Below are 17,107 nucleotides of genomic sequence, written 5' to 3'. Positions count from 1 at the left end.
GTAACTGTGCCAGTTTGTGGGATTTTCACACTTGCCTCTTTGACTTTAAGTTGAAGCTCCACAATTTGACCGAGTAAGTTGGTAATCTCCTCTTGGTGACGAGCGATGTCATCATTCTTTCTGGAGAGTTCATCTGCCAGGTTAGAAATGTGTATGTTTGCTTCTCCTTCAAAAAAAAGTGGAAGGACAAGATGAATTAAAGAGTTGAAAGAAACCGTGAACTCAACAAATAAAGCAGATTATGTGCCATGCAATTTTACAGGAATTGTGCTGATACTGTGGATATCAGGTTGGCTTTTCCCAAACATGTGACCCCTACCACGTAGCATGACAAGGCCAAGGAACATTAAAATACCTCAAATTTCCTTGCAACTCAAATATAAATACCTGTACATAATTCATCATTCCTTTACACTGTATCAAATTCCTGGAACACTATCTAACAGCACTGTGGGAATGTCTCCACCACATGGGCCATAATAATTGAAGATGACAGGCAACCCTTCACCACACTCCCAAGAGAAACAACGAATGGCCAATAAACTGGCCTTGCTAGGTACAGCCACATGACAAAATTGAATAAAATACATATAATTTCATGAGAAACTAAATGGAACAACTCTCACCTTTAGGTCTACCAGGGAATCACAGTTACAAAACTGCTTAGAATAGAACCGTTGATATTGCCTCAGTTAGTTGATAGAGCATAGGCAAACTTGGGGACCTTCTGGTGTAAATGATTTCACTGTGTGATGCTTTACAACACACATCTGTGCCTGTGGACAGATTGGATGAGCTCCTAAAGTTTAAAGTTTCAAAATCTTTCTACCTGGTTTCACAGACCAGCTTCCTCAGAATTATAACTCAAAGATTCTGTCTACTGACTCAGATTTAATAGAGGGGAAAAAAAAAGCAACCATTCTCTGCACTGAATAAATACTTTTCACTTGGATGTAATGCACACAGTTGACTGCAACTGAGCATTGGTATACAGTCAATGGACTTCAGCGCAAGATTGAACAGAATGTGGTGCTAATAGAATACTGGACTCTCTTTTAAATGTAATGTCAAGGCCAAGTCTCATCTGCCCCTTCATACAGGTACCAAAATTCCTCAGGCATTATTTCAAAGAAGTGGTGGGGAAATACAAGTCCTGGCACGATTATTCTCAACATTAGTGCCCCACAAGGCTGTGTCCTCAGCCCTCTACTCTACTCCCTATACACTCATGACTGTGTGGCCAGATTCTGCTCTAACTCCATCTACAAGTTTGCAGATGATACCACCGTTGTAAGCCGTATCTCAAACGGCGATGAGTCGGAGTATAGGAAGGAGATAGAAAGCTTAGTGGAATGGTGTCATGACAACAACCTTTCCCTCAATGTAAATAAAACAAAAGAGCTGGTCATTAACTTCAGGAAAGGGGGCGGTGTACATGCACCTGTCTACATCAATGGTGCTGAGGTCGAGAGGGTTGAGAGCTTCAAGTTCCTGGGAGTGAACATCACCAACAAACCCGTCCTGGTCAAATCACGTAGACGCCACGGCCAAGAAAGCTCACCAGCGACTCTACTTCATCAGGATGCTAAAGAAATTTGGTTTGTCCCCTTTGACTCTCACCAACTTTTATCGATGCACCATAGAAAGCATCCTATCTGGATGTATCACAGCTTGGTACGGCAACTGCTCTGCCCAGGACCGCAAGAAACTGCAGAGTTGTGGACACAGCCCAGTGCATCACGGACACCAGCCTCCCCTCCTTGGACTCTGTCTTTACCTCTCGTTGTCTTGGTGAAGCAGCCAGCATAATCAAAGACCCCACCCACCTGGGTTATTCGCTCTTCTCTCCTCTTCCATCGGGTAGAAGATACAGGAGCCTGAGGGCACGTACCACCAGACTTGAGGACAGCTTCTAACCCACTGTGATAAGACGATTGAATGGCTCCTTTATACAATGAGATGGACTATGACCTCACGATCTACCTTGTTGTGACCTTGCACCTTATTGCACTACATTTTCTCTGTAGCAGTTACTTTACTCTGTACTGTTATTGTTTTTACCTGTACTACATCAATGCACTCTGTACTAACCCAATGTAACTGCACCGTGTAATGAATTGACCTGTACGATCAATATGCAAGACAAGTTTTTCACTGTACCTCGATACAAGTGACAATAATAAACCAATAGCAATTTCTAATGTACTTCAAAGGGGCCTAATGTACTTTGGTACACCATGGGGTTTTGGAAAGCATTGTATGAAAGCAAGAGACTCTTTTATTTGTACTTACTCAACTCTTTCACACAGTCATTGACCAGCTGTTGTTCCTTCTCTTCGTAGTTGATAGTTTCAGTCTTCAGGTGACAAGCCTTTGGAATGAAGGAATGCATAGAGGTGATCAGACCAAGGACAATTACCAATTCCTCCAACACACGACTCTGCAATTGGTGCTTTAATGCATCTGCTGTTTTGTACTTAGGAGATGGTATATGCAAGGATACAGTTAAGTGAGGGGCTGCTTGCACCCTAAATATTGGGAACCCACAGAAGAATGAAGTACCCTGTAAAACAGTTGTTGTTCCTTATGCTAGGATCAGGATAGGGCTTTTAGTGTCAACACCAACACTAGTTTGCAAATAAAACTACTTCACCCCCCCCAAAAAAAAGCTTTAACATTGACTCTGCAAAAGCAAACCCCTCCACTTCAGTTCTCTTGTATGGATTTTCCTATTTCCTCTCACTAATCATCTGTGGGATCTTCATGAGACAGCCAGCTTGCGGCAGATTAGTCCTTTAGAACGGCATTTGCTTCAGGGAGTAGGGTGCCCCGCACCAGCCTTCACAGGCAGCTTCTCCACCCAAGCCAACGATGATTCTCTGCTGCTAGATTGCTAGGAGAGTGCAGGAGTTCAATGCCAGGCTCCCAGCAGTGCATCTCCTGGGCGACAAGCTGCTTTTATTTTGAAGCAAGGCAAGTACTTAGCTGCGAGCACGCGGACAAGAGTACCAAAAACGGTGTGACAAATCAGCATTCTGCAGGGTAGCATTAGGCAGAGTGCTAGTGTGCAGAAAATAATCAAGAGAGCTAATGAAACACTTACTTTTTGTTTGAAAACTTTGAGGACAGGAGGGTGGGTGGGTGTACTCCCCCTGGTTAGACCAGGTTTGAAGAAGAGTAGATTTCTTCACTGAGAGGGTCATGAATTGTTGGAAATCTCTATCTATGAGAGCTGTGGAGGGTCCGTCAAGACATTGATGAACAATTTTTGGACATTAAGGCAATGAAGAGATATGGGATTAGTCCAGGAAAGTTGCAGAGGTAAAAGATCAACCACAATCTTACTGACTGGCTAAGCTGACACAAGAGGCGAATAACCTAATAATGTTTATATTTCTTATGTTCTTGTCTCCTCTTACTTACACTCCTCTGGACAGATCAGGTGCAATTACAAACCCCTCTCAGTTGGCACCAAGTATATCTGTTTCATTCAGTCTCTTCCTACACAAGCATTCCCTTTGTTCTTTGCACCCCCACCCCCGCCACCCCGCCACCCCACCTTCCCTGCAGAAACATGCTCGTTTTCAGATTTTTCTCCAGTCCGGATGAAAGGTTGTTGATGTCAACTCTGGTTCTCTCTCCACAGACACTGCCTGGCCTGCTGAGTATTTCCAGCATTTTGTAATTTTATTTCTGATTCCTGGCACCTGCATTTTGCTCAGCAAAATTATTCGTTCTACTTCCAATTCAGTGTACTGCTTTCACTGCTTATGGTGCAGTTTCTAAATAAGAAAGCCTGAATGTGGATTGTGGATTATGGATTGCTTTGCATAACTCCATTTGGTCTGTGAACGGACCCAGTTTCTGGATGCCTGTCATTTTAATTCTAGTCTCTCTCCAAACACCGTGCTCTCAATTTCTGATATATCCTCCTGAATTCTGAGAGATCCAAAGAACAGTATCTGAAACTTTCAGCAAGCTTTCAGTAATTTCAGGTAACAATTTTGCTATTCTATTTTCACCTGCTTCCCATCTATCCATTGAGTTTCCATGAAAAGTCATTAATCTGAAATGTTTAACTGTCTTGTTTTCTTTCCATAGGTGCAATTAATCTGATATACTTTTATTCCATGTACTTTTGAGATAAATTGACATGCTTATCAACCAACAGAGGATGATGCACTGTTTTATAACATGTTATTAACCCCAGTTCTGAAACTATAGCTTAAAAATTAGAGGCGGTATATTGAACAATCGCCAGCCTTGAACCAACTGTTGTTAAGATTATTAAAATTTACACTAAGGAACTACAACCTGGTACAAAGTCTGCACAAGATTCTGCACCAATTCCACAAAGAAAGCCTCGTGAATCCCGTTATTTTGCTCCCCTCTCCCCGTTTTCCTGCAAAATTGTTCTGCAAAGAACACCACAAAGAAAGTTATAGATATTGCAAAACAATTTCAGATAATTTAAAGCATATTTTATTCACAGTGCACAAAACTGACTGACTACGCCCACACTGCTATCTAGTGTCCAACCCTTTAACCTATGTCAGTGCTATCAAATGCCCACTCTTTTAACTTATGCCATTGTCACCAGACTTCCATTGTTTTTTCAATGCCAGCTAGTGCAGACAATTAATCTGGACATTAATATTTGGCAATCATAGTTTTAATCTGGATCTTTTATGTAGGTGGCCTTCTATCCATATTCCTATCTGGCCTCAACATAAAAATCAAAGCTTCTGTAATGTTGCGGGATGACATTGCTTTTCAAGCACTCTGTCTGGCACTCAAAATGTTGATCTCATGAACTGCCTACTGGCTGTCATGTTGCTAATCTAAGCCACAATGTTTGCTGATTGCAGACATTGTGGCCCACTTTGCTGATCTAAACCACTATTTGGAATAGGCCATAATTTGATTTCATCATTTAAACGCAAGTTCATCACAGCATTGACTGAACCCATAACCTTGATAAGAGACAAATAATCCAGATGCTGAAATCTGAAAACACTGGAAACATTTATCAGCTCAAGCAGCATCTGTATGAAAGCAAGAGTTAACATTTCAACTTGACCTTTCATCTGAATTCACAATGCGAAAGCTAGGAAGAGTAAAACAATCACTATCAAGTAAAAGTACAATTTCACTCTCAAGGCTTTACCACTTCTTGGAAGTCAAATGATTGCACAAGACCTTCAGTTTCCCTTACTATTCAAGGGAACTAATCCTCTGATAGTCATAGCTTTATTACATGCACTATATTTGTTTACTCTCTGATAGTAAATAGTGAAATTCAAACATTGAATGAGATTGGGTGCCAAGGTGAGAAATGCCATTCAGTTTTTTCACGATATGGCATCTAGTGCTCTTCTCAGCCATTTCTTACTATCATTTGAAATAAATCAAATTAGCTGAAGTGGTGTTCTCAGGAGGAAGCCTAAATGGATCTCCAGTCAGCCTTGTCTTCAGCACTCACGTGCTTTGTCCTGCTTTCATTAATAATGGGAATATTTGTGGAGTCTTCTCCTACCAGCTATTTAACTGTCCTATCACTCTTAGTTGGATATGCCCAAACTGGAGAGCTTTGATCTAATCTGTTGGTTCGAAGATCACTTAGCTGTCTACTCCTTGTTGTCCAGTGTGTTTGTTGTCCAGCGCTGCAGCTTTTCAGTCTGGCACCTCATTTTCATCCTGTTCCCAGTGTGCCTTCTGCACACTCCTCACTGAACCAGAGTTAATCACCTGGCTTGACTGTAATGGTAGAGTGAGTAATAGAAGGGGCCACAGATTGTGGCGATGCACATTTCTGCTGCTACCGACAGTCCACAGCACCTCAATGGTGTCTGGTTTCATCTGCTAGATCTATTCACATTTAATATCATGGTGGTGCCACACAACATAAATAGCATGTAAAGGACTATGTGATGGGCAGTCCTACCAATGCTGTCATGAACAAATGTTGTTTGTTGGTTGCCATCCAGCTCAAAGGCAGCAATGATAATGGCCTGAAGGCACTTTGGCCATCGTGTTATCATAGATGCAAGGGTTAATGAGATATGCAAAGAAAAAGTGGAGGCTATCCTGAACAATAATCAATGCATTATGTTAGGCTGGTGCAGTGTTTACTCCACAGAGTAGGAACCAATATTTCTTTCTCAAGCAACATGACTGAAAGAAATTATCTGATTATTAGATCTCCGCTGTTCATGAGACCTTGCTAGGCACGATTTGTCTGTCATGTTTCCTACATCACAACAGTGATTGGTGTAAAAATTAATGCACTTCTGAATCAGTTACAAGCTCGCTGCTTAAAAATTCAGTAACTCCTGCAGTCTAAAAGGAATTGGGCATGGTTGAACCTGCTCTACAACGCTAGCCTATTACAGGTTTCCCTTCACTTACTATGCCAGTGCAAAGTACGGAAAAGTAAACAGAAAACATGGAGCTGGAGTTGGGTCTGGATGCGCAGTCATAGGAAAGGTTAATGATTTGAAGGGGTTTTGGGCAAGAGTTGGCTGTCAATGATTATTTGCAGTGGGGTCTATGAATGGAGTCAGCAGAGAGGACATTGATGGAGGTTTTGACTGAGTTGGGGCGAGCATTAATGGAATGGGGAGCTGCAAACAATGGACAGACATCGAGTACTGGGGATTCAGTTATGAGTGATGGTTGTTAAATGAGGATCGTGAGGCTGTGCGTTGACTTAGTACCTTAGGAATGGAACCTGAAAGACGGTAGGTGTGTAAATAAATTTTAAAAAAAGGAACCCATGCAAGTCACGTCCCAGAACCACACAGATAAATTTAACCCAGCATTAGCAAGCAAATGTTCAACACAGAAGACATGCAAGGAATGCCAGCAAGATTCGCCCAGTTGAGTTCCCTTGTGCCACAATTACACTTAAGGTGAGAGGGGCAAGATTTAAAAGGGACCGGGGGGCAACTTCTTCAGAGGGTGGTGCATATATGGAACAAACTACCAGAGAAAGCTTTTGAGGTAGGTACAATAACATTTAAAAGGCAATTGGACAGGTACATGGATAGGAAAGGTTTAGAGGGATTTGGGCCAAACATGGGCAAATGGGACTAGATTTCGTTGGTGTGGACGGATTGGGCCAAAGGGCCCTGTTTCCATTCTGTATTACTCTACAACTCTAATTAAACCAGGAAACTATCATAAATGTGTTCCATTGTAAAAGAATAAAAAATTCATACACTCTATTTAAAAAGGAATGCTTTGCAGCTGAATCAATGTTGACCTCAATTTAAATCCTTTAGAAGTTGTTTTAAATTACAAAATTATTCAATAGGAATTTAAAATGTCTAAATAACAAAAGGAGAGGCCATTTAACCAACTGGTCTGTGCCTCCTCCCCCACTCTACTCAATCCGCATCAGCTTATGCTTCAAACACAGTAAATACTAAGTGAACTATAGGAGTGACTTGTATTTGACTTGTGGAGCACACTTGAGTCAATTAATATACATGCCCACCTCGGAACGGAGAGAAAGATTTTCATCCTCTAGTTCTCGCAGTTTACTCTGCAATGCATCCAATTGCATCAAACTATGCGATAAATGAAAGGACTCGTTACGTCGGAGGGGCGTGGAGCAGCTGGAGTCAGATTCACTCTCCTCAGAAGCATTGGCCACAATTCGCAGGAGATCATCTTTTTTTGACAACTCATGCTGCAGTTGGTTAACCTGATGGAAAGAACATGGACTGAGCAAAGAGTAACTGGAAAAACATGGAATAGAGCTGAACTAGCTGAGCAACAAAGCAGCTAAATTATTTCCTGATAATTATTCCTCAGCCAATTTCTGGTCATCGTGTTGCCTTCTTGGGATATAGTTGTGTGTAAGTTGACACACTTCCAACATTACAAGAACGATTAGACTACAATAGCTTTTATCTACGGATAAAGTGCCTTCGGATATCCTAGAGGGCAAGAAAGTTGCATAAATGTTGCGTTCTAGCTATCCAAGCCTTGAATTGCCCACGTTCCATTTGTACCTTTCTAATAAGCAACCCCCTTTGACTTAATCACTACTCTTAGAACAGCTTTTTCCTTTAGTCAACATGCATTCTTTTAACTACATCTCTAAGAAGAGTCCAGAATTTTTTTTTAAATAATTGTACAGTTGCTGAAGTAACAGTTGTGATCACGTGGTGCATTCAAGCAACTGATGTGACATCTTCACATTTACGTGACTTGAATGTAAAAACCTACAATTTAATGTAATTCTAGATGAATTTCCATCTTCATTTATTTAACATTGTAAAACATGTGGATGGTGGATGTATTGTACTTAGATTTCCAGAAGGCATTTGATAAGGTGTCACATCAAAGGTTATTGCAAAAATTAAATGCTCATGTTGTAGGTGGTGACATATTGGCATGGACAGAAAATTGGCTGCTAACAGGAAAAAGAGGGTAGGCATAAATGGGTCTCTTCTGGTTGGCAAGATGCAATAGGCCTCAGTTTTTTTTTACAATTTATATAAATGATTTAGATGAAGGGCCCAAATGCATGGTTGCTAAATTTATTGGGGATATATACCTTGGCAGGAAAGTAAGTTATGAAGAAGACATAAGAAAGCTACAAAGGGATATAGACAGGTTGAGTGAGTGGGAAAAGATCTGGCAAATGGAAAATAATGTGGGAATATGTGAGAGATTTTCCTGACAACCTGGAGAAATAAAAACACTGCTGAGCTTCCAAATGCAGAGGGATCTGGTACCCTAGTGCACGATTCTCAAAAGGCATTGCAAGCAATTAGGAAAGCAGTGATCACTGGTCACTAGAAGAATTCAACACTGAAGTAGAGGGGTTATATTTAATTTATAGGGGGGCACTGCTCAGACTACATCAGAGCACTCTTTATTTAGTAAAAAAGGATATTAATTTGTTAGAAACAGTTCACTTAAGTTTACTAAACCAAAACCTGGAATGGATGGCATGTCTAATAAGGAAAGATTGGACAGGCCTGGATTGTATCTAATGCAGCTCAGAAAGGTGGGAGGGGACTCGATTGAAATATATAGGATCCTGAGCAGTCTTGATAGGGTGGCTGGGGAGAGTTCCACTTGTGGGAAAATTGAGAACTAGGAGGACACTGTATAAAAATAAGGGGTTGCTCATTTCAGACAGATGAGATGATTTTTTTTCTCTCAGAAGACTTTGGAACTTTCTAAAGGTTGTTGAAGCGGAAGCTTTGAAAATTTGTAAGGTAGAGGTAGATAATATTTGATAAACAAGGGAGTGAAAGGTTACCACAGAATGGGGAATTGCGTTTACAATCAGATTGGCCACAATGTTGTGAAATGACAGAGCAGGTTTAGGGGACTGAGTGGCCTACTCCTGTTCATAATCGATATATTCATATCACCGGATCCTTCACAGCAGTATTTTGATATAAAAGTTGGCACTAAGCCACTAAAAGATAAATTAGGGAAGATAACCAAAACCCAGGTTATCTGTTTTAGAGAGAGACAGACACGTACACAGAGACAGTCAGGGCATGAAATTACAGAGCTTAGGGCTTTGCAGCCTAAGGCACAGCAATAACTAGTAGATCAAAAGTGATTATGCACAAGAGGCCAAGATTAGAAAACAGATCTCAGAGAATTGTAGAAAGAGTGAAAGGGAGCAGGAAAATCCATGCCAAGATTTGAAAACTAGGAGCAAGAATTTTAAAAGTGTTGTTGCTGGACTGGGGTCAATGAGCACAGGAGTAATGGGGGAGTGGGATTTTTTTTTAAAAAAGGTTAATAGCTAAGAAAAATCATGTGCTTTGAGTATAGTCATATGGACCAAGCCATTGGTCAGGGATTGTGAACAGTTATTTGGTTCTAACAGCTGCTACTCAATACAAATTGAATTCTCTTCTCTACAAACTCTCCCAATATTAGTATTGGGAAGAGATAATTGGGCAATCATGCAATTTAGTGAAGCATAAATCAATTGCTAGATGGCAATTCCACAGAGGATAGGAACTTAATAACATGGCAGGCATTGGAAAGAATTGGGTCGGCTTCCAGATCAACCTAACATGACTTTCAGCCATCTCAACAGAGCACAAGCATTGATGTGGAACTGGGGTCACTTGGAGGTTGGATGAAAAAGGCAAATTTCCTTTGCTAAAAGTAAATCAGTTGAAAATGTTGACTCACTTGATCGTAAGCCTGGGCCAACTGTTCTTCTAAGAGTTCATTTCTCTCAGATAGTACTCTGTTCCGTTGCAGTAAAGACTGCCCTATCCGAGCAGCCAATTCCAAATCGCGATCTCTCTATCAAAAAGCAAAAGGACAACATGTATAACAACATCTATCCCAAACGGTTTGGTGAAAGCCCTTAGGCCATCCCTTAAGTACAATAAGTTTATAGTGCAAAGCTGCAGGTCATTACAATCTTACAACTTCACACACAATTTCCTCTTAGACAAATCTACCAACTGTGCAACTGAATTATCATTTCTGGGGCAAGCAATGTGCAGATCATTTTACTATTTATTTAGTCCAGCTTTATGGGGAAAAAATGAGCATTGCTCTGTTTATAGCAGCAGTAAAACTGATGAAGTCTATAAGACAAAGTTAGGAAATATGCGTATGGGGAATTCAAAGTGGAAATCTTTAAGTTGTTTCCGATCTTTTGAATAATAGCTTCCATATTTTCATTTATAATGGATTAGCCCAAGAGCACCAGCAGGTCAAATGAGAGTGATTTAAAAGAAGATAGCTTCCAAAATAAAAATGATTTTGTTGTGTATCTAGGGAGAAACTGTTTCTGTTCAAGAGGGTGAATGACCAGTGATTGGTTTTACATTTTCAGCAAAAAAAAATGGGGGATAGAACGATTCGTGCTCAATAAATTATGAAGATCTGGTTTGCACTGACTGAAATGGTGATGGAAACAAATTCTAAATCAACTTTCAAAGGAAAATTGAGAAAAATCTGCAAGACTGTGGAGAAAGTGGGTGAATTGGACTATTAGCTCTTTAAAAGTAATGGCACAGGTATGATGTGCTGTATGATTTTTGCCAATATTTCACATTAACTGCACTTCTTAAGTGTGAAACATTAAATGGGAAGCAGTCTTTATTTTAGCTACATACCACTGCAACTTCAATACAGCAGAACTCTGCTGGCCCACTAAATGTTATTGCTGTCAACCAAGTTCTAACCTTTTATCTTTTTTACCCGATTTGGATGGAAGTTATGTAAAATCAGTTTAAGTTGCTTACCTCAGCCAGCAAGTGTGTGACCATATCAACGTCATTGTACGTCCTTGTCATCTGATCCACCCTTTCAGAACTGAGAACTGGGGTAAAGATTGAAATTTGAAAAGAGTCATTAACTTGAGTCAAAATCCCATAAGATCTGTAGCATTCAAGTTTATTTAACTTATGAGTGCGTTAAAACCTGTGAAGATCTTTCCCAATGTACACATTTACTAAAAGCAAAACACTTGAATGAAATGACTGATAAAGCTCTTAAATTTGAGTCTCCTGGTTAATACCATCCCACCAGTGAAAATAGTTCCTCATTCACTATTTTTTTCTCAATCTTTTAACCATTAAAAAAAATGGTTAAAGTAAGAAAATTTCACCAAGGCCGAGCATTCTCTATAGGTTGCATGCCCCATTCCCTAACGTAACATACAATATCTGCTCCAGCTGCAAGACATCCATTTACATATTAGATGAGCTGAGCTGAAGTGTAGGACATAAAAAGCTTTTTATTTCCATTTTCAAAAATAATGCACATCTTGAAAATAATACTAGCCTCCAGGGCCTGGGATGCGTTAAAGGGCTCAGCATGTTTAAAAAGCTGCTTCAAAAGCTTGTCAGAAGTAAGTCAGAAAAACTCTTTAGGAAGAAAAGAAGTGCAACTCTGCAACCTTTTGGATAGGGTAAACAAGGCAGAATTCCCTATCCTCTCAACTCCATCCACCTATACATCTTTGATTTTCCTTGTTCTATCACTGCTGTTGCTCTGTTAGCCACCAAAGCTCTAAATCTCCTAAATTCCTTCCCTGAATTTTTCTGCTGCCTTATTCCCTCTTCTCAAAATCAAGTTTTTGGTTACCTATCCCAACATGCAACTCACATTTCAGGATTTGTTCTGGTGAAATAGCTTGGTTTTAATATATCAAAAGGCTCTACATACACACAGGTTGCTTATGCTGCTGCTCCAGTAGCATAAGCAAGGCCTCTTTTTTTTAATGTTGCTCTGCCACCATTAATGGGAAGAGGGGAGAGGAAAGGGGAAAAGCTGTTCTAACTTGTCAAACATCAGAGTTTTAAAAAAATCCTTGGGCTCGAACAGCTCTATCCAATTTGAATTACTGCTCATCAGCCGTATCAAACCAGGATGTTTTTTCTACTTTGTCCAGCACACCCTTCAAAGGCTATCCCATTATTTTTTCCAGCAAATCTAGCATCAATTTTCCAATATTAGTCTAATGGCAAGTGTCACCAATGAGTTAAATTCCAAGTAAAAGTCCATTGTTGTGTTGTTTTACTATCTTTAGAAAACAAGGAAAATCAATCACAAGCTCAACCTGGTTCCAAAGAGAACCCCCCCCCCCCCCCCACTCCCCCAAACAAAAAAATGAGGAAGGAGAATCCCCAAAACAAGAGAAAGACATTGGCCAGGTAAAAATACCCAAGAATGGAGCACTTCAGATTAAGGACCCGTTTTTGGGTCCTTAATGCCATATTTCCATTTCCCATGTCTCAATTTCACAATGCACTGCAAATGAAAATACAAACACAGGAATGTGGCAAAAGTATAGATTTTTAGATCACTCACAGGCTAAATGAAATGCATTTGATTCCAAAGCATAAAGATGATCCTACACAAGATCATTTTTTAAACCCAAAGAATATTTCAAAGGAATGAAATACCTGTTAACATTAGAATAAAAGTAATTCTTATTTTTTTCTCTCTAGTAATTAAACAAGTAAACCAATGAAAAAACAACAGGCATTTGGACATAAAACATTTTAAGCAAATTGCAAAGACTAAAGGCTCAATTTCATCAAACTGTAGGAATTACTGAAGTATACAGATTCTCAATGATAGTTCGCACCTTTTGATGTTTAACTATCGTATCAAATTATGGCTCAATGGAAGTTTCAGTTACCTTGAGGAAAGTTGCAAGATATTGAGAGTACCGAGGAATTCTCTTCCTTTTTGAAGCAAGCTGAAGGAGAGGGGATGGTAAATCAGAGAAAGGTACAGATGGAAAGAAAGAAAGAAGAGTAATACAGGGATCATATAAAAGGTCAGTGGTGAAAATTCACAACGAATGGGATAATTACCAAAAGCATTGCATGCAGAGTGCAATTAAAACTAGACTAACCACCAAGAGTTCCCATTGGTACCTGTTTTTTTTGAAAAAAAAGTGAAATTAACAAAGTAAAAGAGTAAATGGCACAAATAATTATTTTCCCATTGTGACTTGCAATTCTTTTCTCCTCATACAACAGGAAATTAATTTTACCTTCAACTACTTGCATATAAATAAATAGGAAATCCCACGATTGACATCCAGGATGTGTCCAATGGAGTCAATGGAAGATCTCAAGTCCAGATATTTTCACATTGGATATGTGATGTGTTGAAAAAAAAAACACAACATTTTTCAACTCTACTTTTTGATTACTATTTCACATGGCTATCACGCTGCAGGAGTAACAGAAGGCCAGTTTGTGCTTGAGTGCCTTGCTGTACCGTTGAACAGATCATGGTTAATCCATTACCCACTTTGGTTAAGCATCAACATTTAAAAAGTCAGTTAATCTCAGTTTTGAAAATTTTAATCGTCTCCAATCTAAACAGCTTTTTATTTCCGTTCAGGTGTGCCTGCGTGCCTACATATGTATGTGCGTGCATGTGTGTGAGTGATGAAGAAAGAGCTTTCCATTATCTTTTATGTGAATTATCCTTCCAGATATCAATTCTGAATGGATTAGCTCTACTTCTGCTATGTCCTTTTGCTCTAGACTTCCACACTAGAGGCAATAATTTCTTTCCATTTAACTCTCAAGCAATGAAGCATGAATTATAGTAGCTTGGAGATTGTTTTTTTAGATAAAGAAACATTTTCTTAATGGGGTGGGGGAATAAAACTCTGCATTTTTTTTTGTACAGCCAAAACTCTAATAACATTATTGGCAAAGTTTAATCAAGACTGAGCACAGTTCTTGTCAATTTTTTTCTATTCCTTACCCATAGCTGACTCCATATTATCGAGGAAAAGTGGTTAACATGCTGACAAGCCTCACACATTTAAGGTAAAGCCTAGTGTGTTTAAGATGAAATTCATTAACTACTAAAAAGACAAAAAAGAAATAGACTAACAGGGTTGCATGAAGTAGAATGAAAGGGGGTGTGTGTGAAACAAAACACAAATTAGTGTAGATTTTTCAGGCTAAATTACCCTTTCCCGTGATGCAAATTTTATGTATTTCTACATAAGTGGTACAAAACAAATGGAAGAGAGCTTGGGAATGGGACTGATTGGATTCTTCTTGCAGAGACCGATATAGTACCCCATCCATACTGCATTGAATCTATAATTCTATGTTACTCTGATTCAACATTCTGATGAATGTTCAGGCATTAACAAATAAGTGTTTATTTATCCCTCTGCAGCTTATAGAAGTTTGCTATGCACAAACTGGCTGCCATGTTTCCTACATTACACCAGTTGGTTCTCGTTTGAAAATAGCTCTTCAGATGCTAAGCACTTTGGGACATTTGGAGGTCATGAAAAACACTCTAAAATCCAAGTTTTTCGTTTCTGTACCCTGCAAAAAAAAGACAATTACAAACCTCTGTCAACATTTTCACATGCATGGCCACTTCTATTGTTAAAGGCAGCAATTGATTTTTCTATATTACACATCACCAAGTCAAGAACCAGTATGATGATTTTGATTTAAACTGCTTCCAGTTTTTCTTTCCTTTGCAATTCCTAGTGGCCAAGTCTTTAGCTAGTTTTAATACAATTATATTTGCCCAAAACTGCAAGAAATTGCAGAGTTGTGAATGCAGCCCAGTCCATTATGCAAATCAAACTCCCCTCTCTTGACTCCGTCTACATTCCCACTGCCTCGAAAGCAGCTAGCATAATCAAGGACCCCTCCCACCCCAGCCATTCTCTCTTCTCCTCTCTTCCATTGGGCAGAAGTAACAAAAGCCTGAACCACGAAACTGATGGACAGCTTCTATCTCACTGTTATCAGACTCTTGAACAGACCTCTCATATACTAAAAGATGAGCTCTTGATCTCCCAATCTACCTCATTGTGGCCCTTGCACTTTAATTGTCTACCTGCACTGCACTTTCTCTGTAACTGCAACACTCTATTCTGCATTGTTTTCTTTTTAATTCCACAATGTAATTATGTATAGCATGATCTGTCTGGATGGCATGCAAAACAAAAGCTTTTCACTTACTTTGGTACAAGTAAAAAAAAATCAATGTCAAACCGTTGTGCACCATATCCTACTGAAGCCCAACCTACTTTGCTACTCCATCAGTCAACATCTTCAATTTAAAATTCTTATCTTTATTTAAATCTTTTGTTGGTCCCACCCTTCTTTATTTACACAAGTTCCCCCCAGAGTTCTCTGTACTCTAATTCTGCCCCTATCAAGCTTTGCTTCATCAATGGACATACTTCCCTACATCCCTCACTCTGTAAAAGCCACAACTTTACCTAGTTTCTGGTGACCCCATTCTAACCTATCTTCCTTTGCCTCGGTGTCCATTTACACACAACTGGACTACTGAGACAATCTTTAATGCTTTTCTACATTAAAAGCTACAAAGTAAATTTAAATTATTGCTAATCACTTTGGAGCAATGGATGGAGACTAGAAGTCCAAGATCCAGAAGATGCTACTACCCGTTCAATCCCAAGTCCGAAGCTTCTTTTTAATGCTTTAAGAACACACAAACTTACATCAGATGATGTTAAAAGCAATGCATGCAAATTTCTTTCACAGAATGCAGTGCCCAAAACTATCCTTTTAAACAACCTCAGATCAACTACCGAAAAGGACAAACTTACAACCTGTGCAAGTACAAGTTAAGCTTTATCTGTTAACTTATGATTATCATGGGCTGGTAACATAGCAGTGTGTGCAACTGCTTCACAACTCCAAGGATCCAGGAACAATCCCAACCTTAAGTACTGTCTCAGAAGTCAGATGGTTATCACGTGGGTTTCCTTTGTTGCACCAGTTTCCTCCTACATCCCAAAGACATGCTAATAGATTAATTGACTACTATAAATGACCCCTTAGTCTAGGTTAATGACAAAAATAGTCAAATGGGACACAATGGACATGTTACAAGAGTACAAGGAAATAAGATGAAGGCATGGGACCGATTGACTAATCAATCTACAACCTGCAAGTTTTAGGGATGTGGGAGGAAACCAGAGCATCAGGAGAAAACCCGTGGAGGTCACGAAGAACACAAAAACTCCATGCGAACTGCTCCCGAGGAAAAGATTGAACCTGGGTCACTGGACTTGAGGTAATGGCTCTACTAGCTGCGTGACTGCACCGACCTTATGTTTTTAAAAATTCTCCCAATTCTCATTAACTCTCTCCAGATTCTACCACTCACCTACATACCAGGGACAATTTATGATAGCCAATTAACCTACCAACCTGTACGTCTTTGGGATGTGGGAGGAAACCCACATGATTGCAGAGAGAATGTGCAAAGGATGAAACTTGGGCCTCGGCACTATGAGGGAGCAGCTCTATTTGCTGTGCCTCTGTGCCTCCCAGTGCCACTTTAGGTATAGGCTGAAACAGAACTCCCTTTGTAAACAAATTCTACCCCAATATCAAATTTAATCACACTCCTGCAGTTCTCAAACTATAGGACTCTGAACGGAGGAGTAAACACTAAACAAATGTCAGCCTGTTATTTAACCTTATCAATACATACACCTCTTGGATGCTGTTAGATATTTGATGATTCAAAATTTAAATGCCATTTTTTTTTAAAAATGGCACAGGGAACTTCAAACTTCCAAATACAAATTAATCCAGAGTAAGGCACTTTTAAGAAT

General features: G+C 39.6%; 1 protein-coding gene across 6 annotated transcripts in view; it reads right to left on the bottom strand.

Annotated features, from left to right (window-relative positions):
* LOC127571287 (trafficking kinesin-binding protein 2-like) overlaps positions 1–17,107 on the bottom strand; it is a 101,780-nt gene that overhangs the window by 32,099 nt on the left and 52,574 nt on the right. For 4 of the 6 annotated variants that reach the window (XM_052017580.1, XM_052017567.1, XM_052017575.1 and 1 more), the window contains 6 exons: positions 13,154–13,213; positions 11,250–11,326; positions 10,180–10,296; positions 7,499–7,708; positions 2,293–2,371; positions 36–166 (listed from right to left, as the gene is read on the bottom strand). In XM_052017580.1, coding sequence (XP_051873540.1) covers positions 36–166; positions 2,293–2,371; positions 7,499–7,708; positions 10,180–10,296; positions 11,250–11,326; positions 13,154–13,213 — 674 coding nt within the window. The remainder of the gene's footprint in view (positions 1–35; positions 167–2,292; positions 2,372–7,498; positions 7,709–10,179; positions 10,297–11,249; positions 11,327–13,153; positions 13,214–17,107) is intronic. The other 2 variants (XM_052017595.1, XM_052017587.1) reach the window with 1 other exon arrangement.

The sequence above is a fragment of the Pristis pectinata genome, chromosome 1, assembly GCF_009764475.1.
Source record: "Pristis pectinata isolate sPriPec2 chromosome 1, sPriPec2.1.pri, whole genome shotgun sequence".
In the NCBI taxonomy this organism is placed as follows: domain Eukaryota; kingdom Metazoa; phylum Chordata; class Chondrichthyes; order Rhinopristiformes; family Pristidae; genus Pristis; species Pristis pectinata.
The sequence above is the reverse complement of the archived record's forward strand: the minus strand, read 5'-3'. Positions and strand labels throughout refer to the sequence as shown.